The sequence below is a fragment of the Hyla sarda genome, chromosome 1 (genome assembly GCF_029499605.1).
Source record: "Hyla sarda isolate aHylSar1 chromosome 1, aHylSar1.hap1, whole genome shotgun sequence".
NCBI lineage: Eukaryota > Metazoa > Chordata > Amphibia > Anura > Hylidae > Hyla > Hyla sarda.
The window spans coordinates 206,325,682-206,345,715 of NC_079189.1; the positions used below are offsets into that span (position 1 = coordinate 206,325,682).

The following is a 20,034-nucleotide window of genomic DNA, read 5'->3' on the forward strand; positions in this document are numbered from 1 at the left end:
TGATCTTGAAAATGGAATGAAATACTTCAGAATGAACACACACAAAATTGTCAGTTTCTTCTAAACACATAACAGCGGATTTAGCAGACACTTTAGCAACTAGAAAACTGTCAGAACTGTAATTCATAAAACAAGACAACACAAATAAAAACAAAACTATGCTTCACCTTGAATAAAAGTAAAAGCTGAAGCCTTTCCCTGAACAATAACATGTCTGGTATTTACAAGAGCAGTTCTGTAATTACTGTTTTTTTCCCACTACCAATCTAATGTGCATATGCACAGAGATATAAGATTATGTAAGAAGTTCTATTTTCTTGAGTTTGTTAAAAAAAAACAAAACAAAAAAAAAAACAATAACTACTTTGTACAAATTTTGAAAAAAAATCCCAAATAAAAAATCACAACAATATATGTAATCTTTCTAGCACCTATCAGTTAACAGGTAAATAGCCTCTTTGTTACGGGTCACTGCAGGTGGTGGATCCTCTGGGCCTGTGTGGATGATGACGTGAGCCGTGCCAGGGAGCGGAGTCTAAGGTGCTGCTGGTCTTTACCAGAGCCTGCCGCAAAGCGGGATGGTCTTGCTGCGGTAGCTGGGAGGTGGCGTGGCACAGAAGGAGACTGGCAGGATGTGGCAAGATGGCAGTAGGTCAGGGCAGGAACACAAGTGCAGGGTAGGAAGGTAGCAAGGAACAGGAACACAGTAACAGAGACACAGAACTTTCAGTATGGCAATAGACAACCAAAGATTCGGCAGGGAACCAAGGGAGGAGCTGATATTTAAATGGGCACTGTCAGATACAAAAAAAATTTGATATGTATCAAAGCATGCAAAACCAAAATGTTTTCCAATTGCTTTTATTAGAACATTTACAGTATTTCATACTGAAAAAGTCAGTCAAACAACTGCCCCCCCCCCCCCCCCCCCGCCTGCTTGGACACATACTAGTCCTGCTGTGTCCATGCATCATCACCTATGTCATGGGCACACTTCCTTGATTGACAGCTGTGAGCGCAGGGCTCAGCTGGAGGAAAAATCCTCCCACTGTCAGCTTGTGTCCCTCTACTGTCAGTGAGGACAAGCTGGGAGTTGTAGTTTTGCTAATGCTAGGGGAGATGTGAGCAGACAGCATACTGAGGGAGGGGGCGGAGACCTGCACAGTGAGGCCAAGCCCCCTCCCTTTGAGAGGAATTCAGACTAGTGAGCTAAATTAAAAGTGTAATTAAAAAATAAATAAAGGTTCTAGACACATGACAATTAGATGTACATGGTCAGAATTAGGTACTGAGTGATATGTTGAAAAAAAAAATTTGTTGGCTCTGACAGATATGCTTTAACCCCTTAAGGACCCAGCCAATTTTCACTGTAGGACCCGGCCATTTTTTGAACATCTGACCACTTTCAGTTTAAGCATTAATAACTCAGGGATGCTTTTACCTTTCATTCTGATTCCGAGATTGTTTTTTCGGGACATATTCTACTTTATGTTAGTGGTAAAATTTTGTCGATACTTGCATCGTTTCTTGGTGAAAAATTCCAAAATTTGATGAAAAAATTGAAAATTTTGCATTTTTTTTACTTTGAAGCTCTCTGCTTATAAGGAAAATGAATATTCCAAATAAATTATATATTGATTCACATATACAACATGTCTACTTTATGATTGCATCATAAAGTTGACATGTTTTTACTTTTGGAAGACATCAGAGGGCTTCAAAGTATGGCAGCAATTTTCCAATTTTTCACAAAATTTTCAAAATCAAAATTTTTCACAAAATTTTCAAAATCAAAATTTTTCAGGGACCAATTCTGTTTTGAAGTGGATTTGAAGGGTCTTTATATTAGAAATGCCCCACAAATGACCCCATTATAAAAACTGCACCCCTCAAAGTATTCAAAATGACATTCAAAAGGTTTGTTAACCCTTTAGGTGTTTCACAGGAATAGCAGCAAATTGAAGGAGAAATTTCAAAATCTTCATTTTTTTACACTCGCATGTTCTTGTAGACCCATTTTTTGAATTTTTACAAGGGGTAAAAGGAGAGAAATCTTCCTAAAATGTGTAACCCAATTTCTCTCGAGTAAGGAAATACCTCATATGTGTATGTCAAGTGTTCGGCGGGTGCACTAGAGGGCTCAGAAGGGAAGGAGCGACAGAGGGATTTTGGAGAGTGAGTTTTTCTGAAATGGTTTTTGGGGGCATGTTGCATTTAGGAAGCCCCTATGGTGTCAGGACAGCAAAAAAAGAACACATTGCATACTATTTTGGAAACTACTCTACAGTTGGACGTGTAAATGATTTTCTTTTTTTTTCCACTAAAATTCTAGTTTTCCCCCAAATTTTCAATTTTTTACAAGGGTTAATAGGAGAAAATGCCCCCCAAAATTTGTAACCCCATCTCTTCTGAGTATGGAAACACCACATATGTGGATGTCAAGTGCTCTGTTGGCGCACTACAATGGTCAGAAGAGAAGGAGTCATATTTTGCTTTTGTAAATCTAATTTTGCTGAAATGGTTTTGGGGGGGCATGTCCAATTTAGGAAGCCCCTATGGTGCCAGGAAAGCAAAAAAAACACATGGCATACTATTTTGGAAACTACACCCCTCAAGGAACGTAACAAGGCGTACAGTGAGCCTTAACAACCCACAGGGGTTTCACGACTTTTCGTTAAAGTTGGATGTGTAAATGATTTTTTTTTTCACTAAAATGCTAGTTTCCCCCCAAATTTTAAATTTTTACAAGGGGTAATAGGAGAAAATGCCCCCCCCCCAAATTTGTCACCCCATCTCTTCTGATTATGGAAACACCACATATGTGGATGTCAAGTGCTCTGTTGGCGCACTACAATGCTCAGAAGAGAAGGAGTCATATTTTGCTTTTGCAAATCTAATTTTGCTGAAATGGTTTTGGGGGGGCATGTCCAATTTAGGAAGCCCCTATGGTGCCAGGAAAGCAAAAAAAAAAAAAACACATTGCATACTATTTTGGAAACTACACCCCTCAAGGAACGTAACAAGGGGTACAGTGAGCCTTAACACCCCACAGGGGTTTCACGATTTTTCGTTAAAGTTGGATGTGTAAATGATTTTTTTTTTCACTAAAATGCTAGTTTCCCCCCAAATTTTACATTTTTACAAGGGGTAATAGGAGAAAATGCCCCCCAAAATTTGTAACCCCATCTCTTCTGAGTATGGAAACACCACATATGTGGATGTCAAGTGCTCTGTTGGCGCACTACAATGCTCAGAAGAGAAGGAGTCATATTTGGCTTTTGCAAATCTAATTTTGCTGAAATGGTTTTGGGGGGCATGTCCCATTTAGGAAGCCCCTATGGTGCCAGGACAGCAAAAACCAACCCACATGGCATACTATTTTGGAAACTACACCCCTCAAGGAATGTAACAAGGGGTACAGTGAGCCTTAACACCCCACAGGTGTTTGACGACTTTGGATGTGTAAATTTATATATATATATTATATATATATATATATATATATATATATATATATATATATATATATATATTTTTTTTTTTTTTTTTTTTTTTTTTTTTTTTACTAAAATGCTGTTTTTCCTAAAATTTTACATTTTTACAAGGTGTAATAGGAGAAAATGTCCCCCAAAATGTGTAACCCCATCTCTTCTGAGTATGGAAGTACCCCATGTGTGGATGTCAAGGGCTCTGCTGGCGCACTACAATGCTCAGAAGAGAAGGAGTCACATTTTGCTGAAATGGAGGGGCATGTCACATTTAGTGCCAGAACAGCAAAAAAAAAAAATTTGTAAATACATTTCTTTGGAGTAAGGACATACTTTATATCTGGGCGCAGATCGGCTCTGCTCACTGGTCACGGAGGAACAAGAGGGCAGTCAGGGGCCTGGAGCTTCTAGACCGCTGCCTATGGAGCCAGAACAATGGGACCCCCCCCCCCTCAAGGGGCATTATATGGGGTACACTAATAACTAACAAGAGCTACAGTGGGACATAAAATTATAAAACAGGTTATGTTCCCAGAATGATGACCCAGAGCATAGCCAAAACTAAAAAATATGCCCACCCCAAACCCTATGCTCTGAATCATCATTCTGGGAATGTGACGTGTGTGGCCTCAAATGCGCACCCGGTCAGGTGGAGAGAGAGCGCTGCGCATTTGAGGCAACATAAAAAGTCCCCGATGATAGTGACTCAGTGACCCATGAACCATTTTTGGAAAAAATACCCCCTGAGGTCTTATCCTTTTTTTTTTTTTTTTTTTTTTTTTTTATGAAATAGTTTTTTGGGCCAATTTAGTGGTTTTATGGGGTTAACATTTGGAATGTACTCTGGACTTGGTACATTGGGGTCAAAGTATGGAAAATTTTAATGAAGAGGGAAAATTTAGTACTCCATGGAAGTGTGATACTCCCTGAAGCAGTCCTTAATGCAGAGGCCCGGATGATCGGGGCAAGTGTCACACTGAGTGGTGGTGTCCTTCCGAATCCCCCTCCTGTTATACACTCTGCATTTTTTCTGGGATCGTCCCTCCTTGCACCTATAACTCATTTCTTGGGAAGTCCGGCCTGGTCTTTCCCGGTCAGCAAAGATCAGGACCTTTAGGACTTCCTCTTGGAACTGGAGGTATGTCCCTGTGCTGCCAGCGTTCTGGTACAGTACAAAAGAGTTGTACATGGCAACCTGTACCATGTAGACCGCAACTTTGCGGGCGGGGGAGTGTGTAGTGAGTGCTTGGTGTAACTATGTATAATGGCGTGTGATTAGGAATCACACACCGTTATGTGAGCAAAAAAAAAAACGCTGCGGCCCCAAAAAAAAAGGGGGGGGGGGCAAATCACAGCACCCAATAGGGCTTGGGTCCCGCTAAAAAAAATGTGGCGTATTCTTGAGCCCTATTAGGGGGTCAGGGGGGGGGGATTTTTTATTTTTTTAACTTTTTTTTAAACTTATTTTTTTACTTTATTACATGGATTTCCCTACCTTTCCCTCTGGTTGATTCTGTCCCTGATCTAGGGGATCTTCGGGTCTCCTGAGGCGATCCGATGGGTGCAGGGTCCCTGGCTCCTCTTGCAGCTCTGACCGCTGACTGAACCCAGCTAATGGTCAGCGCTGCAGAGGATGCCGTTTAACCCCTCCCCTGCCGGCTGCTATTGGCTGGACGATCATCCAGCCTATAGCAGCTCTCCTGGGGGGGTAGCGAAATCGCCACCTCCCCATAGATACAGTAGGTGATAGGGGGTGTATTCTACACCCCCGCTCACCTCGTATCTCCCGGTCATCGGGTCACACATGACCCGTAACACCCGGAATTGTGCAAATCGCAAGTGCGATTTCACTTGCGATTTGCACCGATCACCGACATGGGGGGGTCTGATGACCCCCCTCGGCATTTGCGCAGGGTGCCTGCTGATTGATATCAGCAGTCACCCCAGTCCGATCCCTGCCCGGCAGGTGGCAGGGACCGGAAATTCCCACGGGCGTACCTGCATGCCCTGGGTCCTTAAGACCCAGGTACAGAAGGTGTATGCATACGCCCTAGGTCCTGTACAGGTTAAGGACCAGGGTGCAGGTGCAGACACTTGATAAAATGAGCACTGGCCCTTTAAGAGTGAGAGCTCTGGCGCAAGCGCGCAGGGGCTGCGAGGACATGGAGAGGTGGAAGATGAGGGAGGTGAGTGACGGGCTTGGATTCGCATGCGGGCACGTCCCACGATGCAAATCCCAGCTCTGTCGGAGTGCAGGCGTTACACTCATTTGGTGTCCATATTAGTTTTACATTGCCAATTAAATTTATGGAGTTATTATGAAGTTAGGAAATATACAGATGTTGGCTACATAAACTTCTACAGTGATTATATGGTCATTTTGACTTTCCTTTAAATTGTGAAAACCTAATTCTTTATAATATATTATACTACCTTCTGCCTATTTTATGGATTCAGGCTGGAAGAGGCAGTTAGACATTAAATACTCATGCACACTCTAGTATTGGGCTCCCATGGGGACACATGAGCCCTTTACTTTGCTTTGATTTTATATTGAGCTTTATTAGAGAATATATGTAACAAAAAAGTCTGTAACTTTTAGGCTTAGTTCAGATCTTGATTCTTTCTCACATCAGACTAAACATCAGTTACCTGTCAAAAAGGGGTGCCGACATATAGCCATACAGGTTACCAGTTAGCTTTCTGAATTTAATGGGAAGAATACAGCCTAATAGTAACTAAATATGCTCTATATCCCTAAAAGGGTTATCCAGTTCCAGGAGCTCCAGCATCAGGGCACCCCATCTCCAGGTGGTCTCTAAGAAATGTGTGCTTCACCGGAGCCGGCCGGAGCTGTAGACGTGATGCTACAGTGCCGCTCCTCCAATCCCCAGCTGTAGCAGTGCCCCGCCTCAGCCAGTAATTGGAAAGCAGCATTGTTCCCCCTGCTGTAGACACTTTGACACTAGGGGTAAAGCAGAGTCACTGGTCATGGATGGGGTGTCCTGATATTGGAGCTACGAGGGAAAGGCGGAAGGTGAGTTAGAATGTTTATTATTTTATTAGGCAGCCTGGGGACCATGACAATTTAACTATATTCACTGGATAACTAAATGCACTGTCTGTGCATGACATAACAACAAGGTCTACAACTCTTTTGAGTCCCCCATAAAAATTGTATATTTTCAGGAAATAGATCAAACAAATATGAATTATGTTCCACCTATTCTAGTCAATTGGCCTGCCAGCAACACATAGGTCTACACTTTTTGATCTGATAAAGTGGCCCTCAGCTGCTCCCATGGATGAACATTTCTCTCTGGAAAGGTTAGAAGGGCAAATTTGATGTATCCATAAGGCCAATGAACTATTCCTAACAAATTGTCATGTGATTTCAGAGTTTATTGAATGAACTTTACTGTTTTTGCAATGCACTTGTCTATATGAGTAAAATGCAAAACAACAACATTAAATGTTACATTTCAACAATATTATTGTCTCCCACAGTTTTTCCTGTTTCATCTAAAGTGTTGTAATATACTGTGTGTGCAGCCATTTCACACACTGCTTTTAACAGAAGCATTACACTTTTATTTGGAGGGCAACTGGTCTCTGTTCTCACAATGTGTTAGAGCAACAGTTTTTAAGCTATCATAAAACATTACTGACAGGCTAATAGACTGTCACACAACATTATAAACCGCAAAGAAAAAAATGTTGTTCGGATAGAAAATAGTTTGGGCTTATTTTGGAATTCATAGGTTGAGTATATGATGTTCATTTAACTCAGGTTAATATAAAGAGTTATCTCTTTCATATGGCTTTTAGTCAAAGTATTAAATGTTGACACCTCACCCAACCCACCCTTTGGTGACATTCTATGAAACATTGTGATTTTTTGTTTCTTCTAAAACATTACTGTATATCCATCCCAACTCCAATCAGAACAAGTCCTTGGATCAACGTTCCAGTCCTACTTTGGTAGGACTAGACGACTGTCGAAAGTGTATGAGGGTGATATGGCAATAGTTCCTTGTCCAATGTATCATGCCACAGGTCTTTTGTCCACTAGGTTAAGTGTGCTTTGAATGATTGTATATGCATGCTAGAGTTTCATTTAAAAAAAATACAGTACAGTAATATACTGTACAGTATATTTGAAGCATAAATATGGTGCACAAAGGTAATAATATAGAATAGTAATAGTAATAAAGAATATGAATCTGTCAGCCTCCACATAATGTATACATCAAACAATGACTAATAATCCCAAGCACAAAAACAGAGATTTAACAAGTAAAAATAAAAATACAATGTAAACATATTACAACATAAAATACATTCAGCACATATAATAGTAGACCCTTTTTATCCAAAAGAGAAATGTCCACATAATAGTAATAAACGCAAAAAGCATCCAAGAGGAACAAATACAAAAAGTCCAGCTCTCACCCTCCATGGAGCACCAACGTACACAAAAAGATTAAGATCTGATGCACTTCAACGTAGTTACCTTAATCATATAATATAACATATAACAATCATTAGCAATGTACGTTCATACACCCATATAGAGGTAATGTCATAAAAGATACACGTGGGTAACATACATACATTTGTATTTATGACATACATTTTTGTATTACACTGCATAATTGCATCCAAATTATTCCACTAGTATAATAAGATGAAGTGCTAGTAAATTGCTTCCAAAGTGGAATTCAGTATACTGAGTGGTAGCCAGTATACTGTCACCAGAGGGCCCTTTTTCTGCCGTGGTTCTCTTCTTACCTACTTCCAATAATGCTCATGTGGCATTTCCTGTCCGCTCACCGCATCACAAGAAATAGTAATGAAGAAGACCACTACAGAGACTGGGAGCTCGGAAAACCAGAAGCAGGGGAGGAGTGGGCTGGGTAAGTATACAGCTTGAATATTTTGAATGCATATATTAAACTCCCATACCTGGACAACCTTTTTTAAACAATAAACATGGTACTACTAGTGATTTTTACATGGTTATGGCTAGACAACCAATAATAGCTAAGGACAGCATGACCAGAAATTCATAAGCAGATCATGGATGGACAAAGGATGCTCTTGGAATAAGGGTTATGTTTTATGGGCAAAGCAAGTTACGCATATTTTTCCTAACATCTTGGCTGATCACTGAGTGTGCCAAGGCTCTTTTCTGTGCATTACAATTTCATTTGTTAGATGGTGAGCTGAACTTCTAGACTCCCTACACTTACAAGAATGTCTCCCAGCTTTTTCCATTCATTGCAAGTATACAAATCACAAAAAAAGACACAAATTATATTATACTCCTACAACGTTTTACCAGCAACACAAACCCATGTAGGAGCTTCACTAAAACAGACAATAACAAAACATTTCCCTGATCTGAGATAATTGAAGCATGGAGCTTTAAGCCATATCTGCAATGCTTTTCTACCAAAGCCATATCTTATAATGAAAAAAAAAACAAAGAAAATAATAAAAAAGCTAAACATTTATTTCAATTTTTCCAGCTTTGCCTTAAAGGGAATCTCAACAAACAGATGATGCAACATCCTGAAAAGTTAATATATGTAGTTATAGTGTAGCTTTATTTAGTGCTTGGATCTGTCATTTTATATTCATGTTCAGAAATTGTTACCAAAGCATCTGGGAATCTGAAGGAATGATGTTTATGTAACTTCACTGTAATAGCAATTCCCAGATATCATGCCTAGTCTCAATGAGATGTCATAAACTGAGCAGCTGACGTTTGTATAAATAATGTTTGTTGGAATATCAGATCTATGCTAAGCTTCAGTACTGCTAAAGGATTTATTTGGGGATTTATTTCACACCATCCCTTCTAATGTGCTCCAATAGCATCTGTAGGCTCTGTTTACTCTTTTTCAGGCACGACAGAGGTATACTTTGTGATGTATACCACTGTAAAGAATACAGTGATGCATGTCACTCATTAACACAATGCACAGCCATTTTTTCATTTTTAACTGTGTCCCATTGCTTTATAAAAGCATGATATCACATGTTTTCTATGTAGTGATAAAAAGGGTATGCCAATTCATAATGGCCTAGGTAAAGCCAAAAACACACTCACTGGTATACAGTGTACATGAGACTTATGAACACATTGGAATATAATTCAGGGAATACTCCTGGTTAGTGTTTAGCGACAATACAGTAAATGTTGCAGACACTAAACGTAATGGTTCGGCCTTTGATTACTTTAGTCTGCATACATTAGTTTAGCTTTCCAAGTGCTCTGGTTGCCTGGAAAAGATGGATACAATCCTAGGAGACCTAAGACTATTATCTTGGACTTTTGGAGTAACTGTAGATCTTGGAAAGTGGCATTACTTTATGCAGAGTAAAGCAAGCAGAATCCAAGCTGACAGGTTCAGGTTAGGCTGTGTTTACTGTAGTTTTGCTCAGCACTACTCTTAGTATGTACAATACTTCCACCGTGAGTTGTACATACAAGCAAAAAGAAAAATAGCCAGCACAACAACCTAATACACGGGTGCACACTGCTGTGGCAGATACAGAGTATACAAAAAAGAGGATTGCAGCAGCACACATTGGTCAAAAAATTTAGGCTCTTAGCGCACTCTTTGATCAAAACGTTGGGGGACACGTTTTGATCAAAAAGTGCGCTAAGAGGCTCAATTTTTTAACCAATGTGTGCTGCTGCAATCCTCTTTTTTGTATACTCTGTATCTGCCAGAGCAGTGTGCACCCGTGTATTCGGTTGTTGTGCTGGCTATTTTTCTTTTTGCTTGTATGTACAACTCAGGGGGAATGGCACCCTCTTTAGCTGTGCACCCCTCCCCCTTTCTCACAGGTGGTGTTTTAAATTGTATACAGATCCAGCATGTCACCCAGTCAGAAGCTATATGCCCAGCAGAGGTGAGTTGGTATCTGAGCGTTAGGCTCAGAATTTGTGCTAGGGTCCCATCCTAAATGAGGCCACCTCCCCGTGGTGGATGGGGGACACGTTTTGATCAAAAAGTGCGCTAAGAGCCTCAATTTTTTGACCAATGTGTGCTGCTGCAATCCTCTTTTCTGAATACCTCCACCGTGCCTGGAAAATGACACCTAAACACAAAAAGAGACCCTTTAATATTTTATTACCTATGGCCATACTGAGTTGTAATGTGACTTTAGTGTCCATTGCATTGTTTATAAGTTCTGCTTTTGAAGGCCAAAAATATGTTTTTAACTTGACACCCAAGGTGCACATTGCAATATGCTCTGTATACGTCAGTGATCTCAAACTGTGGCCCTCCCAATGTTGCTAAACTTCAACTCCCAGCATGTGCAGACAACTGTTGGCTGCCTGGACATGCTGGGAGTTGAGGTTTTGCAACATCTGGAGGACCACAGTTTGAGGCGGCTGGTATAAGGGGATCTGGGAGCCGTTTTCACTGCCAGCTAGTCTATGTACAGGAGCATAGATTACTTATGCAGTATTTTCTTTTTGTTTTGTAGCTCTGAAGGAGAGCATCAAAACTTCAGATTGCTTCTTTTATTTATGAAAAGGCCTCTGTAAAATAAAAGCAGCAATTTGGTTGATGAATCTCCTCCTATAACCCTATAATATTGGGTATATGTATGTCACCTCTAAACATCCTTGACATTGCCCCAGATTTGTCAATCTGTTGGAGACAAAAATTGGAGTGAGTGGTCATAACAACCATAACAGCTTGATATTAAAGCTGAGCTGCTATTGGTTGTTATCACCTTAAGGATGCAGGGCGTACCTGTACTCCCTGCACCCACTTCCCTGCTATGACGCGGTGTCAGCTTGTGATAGTAAGGTGGTCCCGGCGGCTATCAAAGGCTGGTACCAGTGTCTAATACCGGACATCACCGATTGCGGTGATGCTGGGCATTAACCCCTAAGACACAGTGGTCAAAGATTGCTGCGTTTAAAATAAAAAAAAGCATTCCCAGCAGCTCAGTCGGTCTGATCGGAATCACTGTGAGCTTATAAAATGGTGGGAGGGTCCTTACCTGCCTTCTTGCTGTCCGATCTCCTCTCCAGACTGGCTCACCAGACTGGAGCAATAGAGCTCAGATAACACTGATCAATGCTATGCTATGGCATAGCATTGAACAGTGTATGCAATCAGAAGATTGCATGTAATAGTCCCCTATGGGGACTAAAAAATGATGTAGAAAAAAGTTTTAAAAAGTTAATAAATGTGAATTAACCACTTCCATACTAAAAGTTTAAATCACCCCCCTTTTCCCAAATTCCATATAAAACATATCAGGCGTAAACTGCTCTTATTCATATGACTAAGGGCGGTTTACGCCTGAAACGTGTCATGACTTTCCGTGATCTGTGTTTCTGATTTATCAATAAATGGGACTTTCTGCATACTCCACGCTGGCATCTCTCTTCTTCTCCTTGTGATTTGCTGTTGCCGTGCACCTGCCGTGTCGTGGACGGGACACACAGCCGGTGAGCTGATCTACCTATGTCTGAACTAAAATATAATATTTATTAAACCGCTCGGTTAATGGTGTATACATAAAAAAGTTCCAAAGTCTAAAATTTTGTATTTTTGGTCATTTTGTATACCCTAAAAAACTAATAAAAAGCAATCAAAAAGTCCCATCAAAACAAAAATAGTACTGATAAAATTAGCCCTCATAGGAAAAATGTGGAATGCGGAAAAATAAAAAGGTTATAGGGGTCGGAAGATGACAATTTTAAACATACAAATTTTGGTGCATTTAGTTATAATTCTTTTAAAGTTGTAAAATAAAATAAAACCTACATAAATTAGGTATCCTTGTAACCGTATGGACCTACAGAATAAACATAAGGTTTCATTTTTACCAAAAAAAATGCACTGCATAGAAACAGAAGCCTTTAAAAATGACAAAATTGCGTTTTTTAAAATGTTATTTTGTCCCACAAATATTTTTTTTTTGTTTTGCCTTAGATTTTGTGGTGAAATGAAGGATGTCTTTACAAAGTACAATTGTTAGCACATAAAATAAGCCCTCATATAGGTCTGTAGGTGGAAAACTGAAATTGTTATGATTTTTAGAAGGTGAGGAGTAAAAAATGAAAGTGCAAAAGGGGTTAAGACCTCACATTCAAGTTTTTGTCTGCAACTGATTGACAGATCTAGTGCAATGTATCAAGGTGGTGAAGAGGTTACATACAAATACTAACATAATAGGGTTATAATAACAAAACAAAAAGCAAATGCTGCAGTGATAAATCTGGGCACTTGTTTTTTGTTTGCCTGTTTTTGTGTTGTCTACAATATACTTAAAGGGGTTATCCAGGAAAAAAAATTATATATCAACTGGCTCCAGAAAGTTAAACAGATTTGTGAATAACCTCTGTTAAAAAATCTTAATCCTTTCAATATTTATGAGCTGCTGAAGTTGAGTTGTTCTTTTCTGTCTAAGTGCTCTCTTATGACACCTGTCTCGGGAACTGTCCAGAGTAGTAGCAAACCTCTTCTGCTCTGTGCAGTTCCCGAGACAAGCAGAGATGTCAGCAGAGAGCACTGTTGCCAGACAGAAAAGGACAGCTCAACTTCAGCAGCTGATAATTATTGGAAGGAATAATATTTTTAATAGAAGTAATTTACAAATCTTTTTAACTTTCTTGAGCCAGTGGATATAAAGAAAAGTTTTTTCCTGGAATACCCCTTTAATATCCAATTTATACTTGGGTGCTCACTGCCTTTTGCGTATGTCTAAACTAATCAATAAAAAGTGGTCTAAAATAGTACTCTTGGGGTGGTTTTATACATTTTTCAGTCTTTTCTACTGTGCATTTAGTTACTAACCAGATGTTGTTTTTAAATCTACAAATAAATATAAAATACACTGAAAGTGAAGCTTTGGGTGATGATGTGGTGTGCAGTGTTTTTAAGCATTATTTCCAAAGTCTTTACTGTAAAACCTGAGAGAAAATTTCAGAATATATTGCATACTTTGTATATTTAAAAAAAAAAACATCAAATCACCTGTAAAACACAGTGGGAAAATGCAAGAAACTTATGGTGATTTTTTTTTTTAAAGCTTTTAAAAATAATGCCAAAATGTTTGCGTAAAGAGCCCCTAAAGGAATGTGTGAGTAGTGCCAGTTACTAAAACATGGTCTATTCTCTAATCTGTTTTTAGTCTACTGGTGTTTTCTTTTAGTGTAATCCAGCTGGTGATCACAATAAGGAGACTGCTGAAAACTTTTCTCTACAGAAGAGGAAGTGTTAGACTATAACTAGTATAACTAGGCTTAGTGAATTAAGTATTTTTTCAAATATAGACAGTAAAATAGAACAAAATATAAATAAAAAAATGCTTAAAAATATAAATTTTATATAAAGATGTGATTTAAACAATAGGTAATTTTTTTTAAGACTCATTCCCTTTAAAACGTAGCTGTACATATACGTAAAGTGGTTGTATTAGAATAGTAAATTTGCAATAACTTTTTGTATACTGTTGAATAACATTATGTGCATAGTTTTAATATAGATTGGTTAAAAATGTGCATGTTTTTTAGTTAAAAAAAAATTAAATAAATAAAAAATGTCTTGTCCCTGCAGCTATTGCCTGTGTACATTTGTGTAGAGACAAAATACAGAAAGTGTGGGCAGGACAAGCTGGGCTCTGTTCACTGAGTCTCTGTGACATGCCCCCGGCTCACATAGCAGGCCGGTTGACAAGCCGGGAGCTTGCACAGAGCCCCGCTTGTGCCGTCCACACTTTCTGCATTTTTCTCTCCATAGAGAAACAAGCAAAAGTTGCAGAGATAAGACAGAATTTTTTCCCCAAAGATATATAAATGTTTCAAGCAATGTATATATATATAGTTAGGATTTCACCCTGGGGATAGCTCTGGGATCGTCCTTGGCACAGCCACAGGACACATTTCTACTTCATTCAGCAGGCAAACAACAGTTATTTATGCAGTCTTGCCCCTCCCAAGCTTTATTAGATAGGTTGCAGGGTAAATAAAAACATTACACAGGAACAAACAAAATCCTAGACCGTCCAGTCACTGACTACACAACTAAGCATGCCCTGACTATCAACTGGAGGGCTTTTCCCTGCCAGTTAAAACACAAGTTTCCTGCAACCTTTTACTCACTGTTCACACACAACATTTGCACCCTCTTACTGTGTGTACTAAGACTCCTTGTATTGTCCACTTCACTGTTGTGGGTGTCACTCACAGCCCTGGCTGTGTGCTCCTCACAAGGACCTTTGCCTCCCCCCAAAGCCACCTTGCTGTCTTCTGAGGAGAGCTCAGACTACATTTTCTGACTTCCTTTTAACCCATTAAGAACCATTTTTTCCCCTTTCATTTTTTCCTCCTTACATTTAAAAAATCATAACTCAATTTTGCACTTAAAAATCCATATGATGGCTTATTTTTTTATGCCACCAATTCTACTTTGTAATGACATCAGTAATTTTACCCAAAAATCTACAATGAAATGGAAAAAAATCAGTGTGTGACAAAATTGAAAAATTTGCGCCGTGATCTCAAATTTTAAGCGGTACCATTTGTATTGATTGGACTTCTTGATTGCTTTTTGTTCATTTTTTCATGATATAAAAAGTAATCAAAAATATGCTATTTTGGACAATGTAATTTTTTGCGCGTACACCATTGACCAAACGGTTTAATTATTGATATGTTTTTATAATTCGGATATTTCCGCACGCGGTGATACAATATATGTTTATTTTTATTTTTATTTTCACTGTTTTGTTTTTAAATGGGAAAAGGGGGTGATTGAAACTTTTATTAGGGAAGGGGTTAAATGATCTTTATTAACTTGTTTTTTTTTTCACTTTTTTTTGCAATGTTATAGCCCCCATAGGGGGCTATAACACTGAACACACTGATCTTTTACATTGATCTTTGTCATCACATAGGATAACATAGATCAATGATTCTATCGCTTGAATGGTCATGCCTGGATCTCAGGCACTGAGCAGTTATTTGGCGATCAGAGCCAGGTAGGGGGACCCTCCTCGTGTCCAACAGCTGTTCAGGATGCCGTGATTTCACTGTGGCGGTCCCGAACAGCCCACTGAGCAAGCCGGGGGTAGTTTAGTTTCACTTTAGACATGGTGATCAACTTTGAACGCCGCGTCTAAAGGGTTAATAGCTCACGGTTCTGCGATCAGTGCTGCAGGCTATTAGCCACGGGTCCCGGCCGGGCCCGACTCGCTATGTGGCCCCGCGTTATAGAAAGGGAGCGGACTCAGGGCATACAGGTAGGCCCTTGGTCCTTAACAGTTTAAACATACTTCCCCTCTCTGCTGCCTTATTGATTAGGCCCCAGGTGGAGGTTTCTCCAGGATCAGCTAGAGAAATACACCATTTCCTTGCCACACTGTCAATATATGTATATATATATATATATATATATATATATATATATATATATAATGTTTTTGCAAATGACTGGTACGCTTTAAGGTCTCGTGTCTTAATGTGGTACTATTGAGGAATTAAAAACTTGCTTTATGGTTCTCATTTTACAGCTTAAGGGCACTACAAGAGGGACACTGTGTGATACGCTTAACTACTAGCATGGGATATTGTAGGATAAGGTTAACTACTGTACACTTGCTAGATTCTATCTTTATTTCACTGTCTGCTGCTGTATTATTTCTATTCTCTTGCATTTCCACCAGGATTTTGTACCAGGTAACTTTTTGTTACTTTAAATTAAAATTGTATGATTCCTCTGAGGCAACAGTCTTCTAATCTATAACAGTGTTACTATTATACTTTAATATATGTTTCTCATATTTTTCCTTCTTTTCACTTTCCTCATCCAGGTCATGCCGATCAAATACGTGTTATTTGTGAAGATTTGTACATTTATTGCATGACAGACATGAAAATCAAATTTAGCATTTGTATTATATTGTTATACTTAGCCGGGAGACAAGATAGTGAAAGCTGTCATATAAACTATATGCGGTTATCTCCTAACATGACTGCATTTTTATGATAGCTTTTCTAACAGGGATTGAAATATATAGCATTTTGTTCTGAGGATGCACTGCAATATCAATGTTAATAATGTTCAACAATTTAACACTCTCTTGGCATGCAATGCACACTAAGCTAATTTTGGCAAGACTTATTTGAAGAAGTGTTTTATTTTTTAAAGTATTCCATGTGTGGCATAAATTAATGTAGCGCTATACAGGAAGATGCATCACTGAGGCCAGAGCTTGTTTTGTACAGGGTCCATTATAGGTGGCTGACTTTATTTCACAATTTTGGTTGATAAATGCCAAAAAAGTAGATATGAGATTTAGGAAACTTATTGTTTTTGTGCGGTATTATACTCCAAGACTCACAGCAAAGGTACTTTTTTACTAACTTAAGGCTGTGTTTCACTCTAGCATTTCTTTTAATTTGTCACTGTGGTTTTTGAACCAAAGTCGGAAGTGTATACAAAAGAAATGGAAAATATAAAGAAAGGATTGATACGTTTCCCTTCTGCTGGATTCACTTCTGACTTTGGCTTAAAAACTGCAGTGGTAGTTAAAAAGAAAACAAAACTGGCAAGTTGTTACCCAGCCTTAGGGTGGGGTCGCACGTAACAGGTCCGCAGCGTATTTTACGATGCAGATTCACCGATGAACCAACCCTATATTGTGCCTCCAGCTGTTCCTCTCGTGTCCTGCCTGTGAGTCGCCGCATGTACTCGCAGGGTACTCACAGACTTCGGGGAGCGGCCGCGATGTGTGAGTATACTGTGCATGCAAGTCTCTATTTTAATGTGGAGGCAATTTCTCCTCTATCTTTTGAACCTTGGAATACAAGCTCTTAAGAAACTCCCAGAAATGACAGAGGCAGCAGATGAGGGCTGTACCTTACTTGCACAGCTTGACTACGTGAGCAGGCTATGACTGTCTACCTCAAATTTCACATATCCTCAAAATTTCTGGAGTTGAGGTTTCCCTTTATTTTAGTTATTATATACAGTATTGGTGGCTTAGTGTCTCTGACTGCCAGCTATTCAGCTAAATAAAGTGCTAAAATGAAATAAAGCTCTCAAGTAAAACTAAATACTGGAATGAAAAATTGTGTACAAATAAAATAAAGTAGCTGAAAAAAACAAATTAACATAAAATATTAAAGCCAGGGCTCCTGCTTTTTTTCATGCTGCCATAACAGCAAGGGCTATTGAATAATAACATTGTAGAATAAGTTCTCATATAGACCCTGTAAAAGTCATTCAAGGGTTAAAGTATGAACAGTTGTCAGTAGCCTTGCTAGAGTGATCTCAAGTATCAGTCCAGAGCTGAATATAGATTGACTCACTACCTATATGGCTGATTAAATTTTCACCAATTAATTTGCCTGTAATACATTATAAACAGCGGTGGAAAAGGGCCACAATAGCTTTGAGGTACATAGTAAAGAAAGTTGTGTGGCTCCAACAGGGAAAAGTACATTACTAAATGCTGTGGTAATAATCTGAGTGATGGACAGCAATACTTAGCAAAGATAATGTATAGTGAGAACTGTACAGCTATAATAACATTACCTGATGTATCACATTATAGCTTTCAAAAAGTGATGTCTAAAATCCACAAATTGCTTCCCATGAGTTGTCCATATTAATCTGAGTTGTCATCGACTTCTTCGTACAAGAATTATTTATTCAAATTAAATCCGACTCTACCGTTTCTACTTGCAAAACTTAATCTGCCCTGCCTCCTATAACTCCAGTTGCACTTTAAATATATATCCTTGTTTTATGTTTATTGTGCCTTTCCCTTATTGCAAACAGTTTTATGAACCAGGTCATTTTATTGTCTCATTTCCTCCATTTATGTTTTATCCTTTTATATTCTACCAATAACTCTTTAAAAAAGCACAATGCCATGATATAGTCATTTATTTCTCAGGAAGATGGGAAGACTAATGAATTAGTAATGCACGTTGGTAGCAGTTATACTCCTAAAACATATATATATTTTTTTTATATAATCCCTGTTTATACATCATCTATCGGAAAGTTTTCCTTCCTGTAAGAAAGTCTTGGTCTGTATGCCTGCTTCTGAAATACGTCGTGTTTGTTCTCACCAGTTATATTAGATTCCCAACATCACAGTCAGGATATTAAATTCTCTTCCTCCTCACTACTTTCCCATTTTTTTCAATAATTCCATAAACCAACCCACTGACATAGATAGTTATGAATCTCATGGATAATGAAGTCATTACCTCTTGCAGGATCCTCTTCATTTTGAGCAGTAATGTTTTTACAGATGTACAGTCTTGCATCATCAATCTAAATGGCAATGATTCTAAGCCAGTACAATCTTCCTGTGCAAAGGGCCATTCCACAGATGGGCTGCTGGGCACTTGGCAGACACGAGGGCACTTAGTATCGTCTGGATCGCTGTCTTTTGGCAAATGTAGAAAGAGGTTTCTGAAAATAAGTGGATAAATTATTATAAAAGCCATCCAAACGTAAATACCTGGTAATAAGAAATATAAGCCTACATACGCTGGAAGAGATTTAAAAGTGTTCAATAAAGGCATTCAACAGCTGGTAAAATTTCCATAATCGGTCATTTATTTATCAAAAGAGTGCATATGTATGAGAAATTTAGAATAACTTGCTAGATGTGTTAGACAGGTCTCCTCATACTACCTAGTGACTGGCATACATATACACCAATATTTTGTGCCAAATAATGGTGCATATCAATAATAAAGCACATTTTATCACAGCATTGTAGCATATTTTATCACTCATCTTAGCTACATTTTTTATTGGAGTACAGAGAGGTGCATTAACAACAAGATGGTATAATTTTACAGTAGTGAATAGAGTTGAGCGAGACAAACTTTCTAACATTGCCAGGTTTGGCTCGCGCGAACCTAGCAATGTCAGGGCTGAGCTGTGCTTGCAGCTGACAGTAGCAAGTACAGCTAAGCCTTGCAAGGAAGAAGTTATTTAGTGCAGCTTAGCATTAATAGTTAACTCCTTGGGATAATGGGGGTGCATACATCAAACAGTCATCTATGTGGCTGTATAATGTGTACAGTGAAGAGAATGATATTTACCATCTTGTCTCTGGTCCGGGTTTCTTTTTGACATCATCGCTAGAGGTGGGGCTACACAAGAACAAGCCCCAACCAGCAACAATATGGTAAGTATCACTCTCTTTACTGTGTACATTATTCAGTCATATAGATGGCTGTATAATGTATACATCCCCTCCCCCCTTCCATGCTGGCCCAATGCCTAGCGCTCAGCCCAGCAAGTTGTTAACAGTAAACCAGTGGATTTGCTGTGCAGCTAGTGAGCCAAAACTTTCAGAAAGCTTGCTCAACTCTAGTATTGAAGGTTACAGATAACATCCTACAATTTTTTTTATATAATATTATCAATTATGATGAAATTTATTGCTACATGCATATATTTTTATTTATATTTTTAAGAAGCAGTGGATAATTGTGATTGTAGTTATAAGGAGGCTGGGGCATGCACAATTCATA

The 20,034-nt window shown here is 38.8% G+C and overlaps 1 protein-coding gene across 3 annotated transcripts in view; it reads right to left on the reverse strand.

Moving 5' to 3' along the window:
- The window catches only part of CCSER1 (coiled-coil serine rich protein 1), a 966,927-nt gene that overhangs the window by 357,900 nt on the left and 588,993 nt on the right, over positions 1-20,034 (reverse strand). For all 3 annotated transcript variants that reach the window (XM_056567568.1, XM_056567559.1, XM_056567578.1), the window contains exon 6: positions 18,751-18,958. In XM_056567568.1, the coding sequence (XP_056423543.1) occupies positions 18,751-18,958 (208 nt within the window). The remainder of the gene's footprint in view (positions 1-18,750; positions 18,959-20,034) is intronic.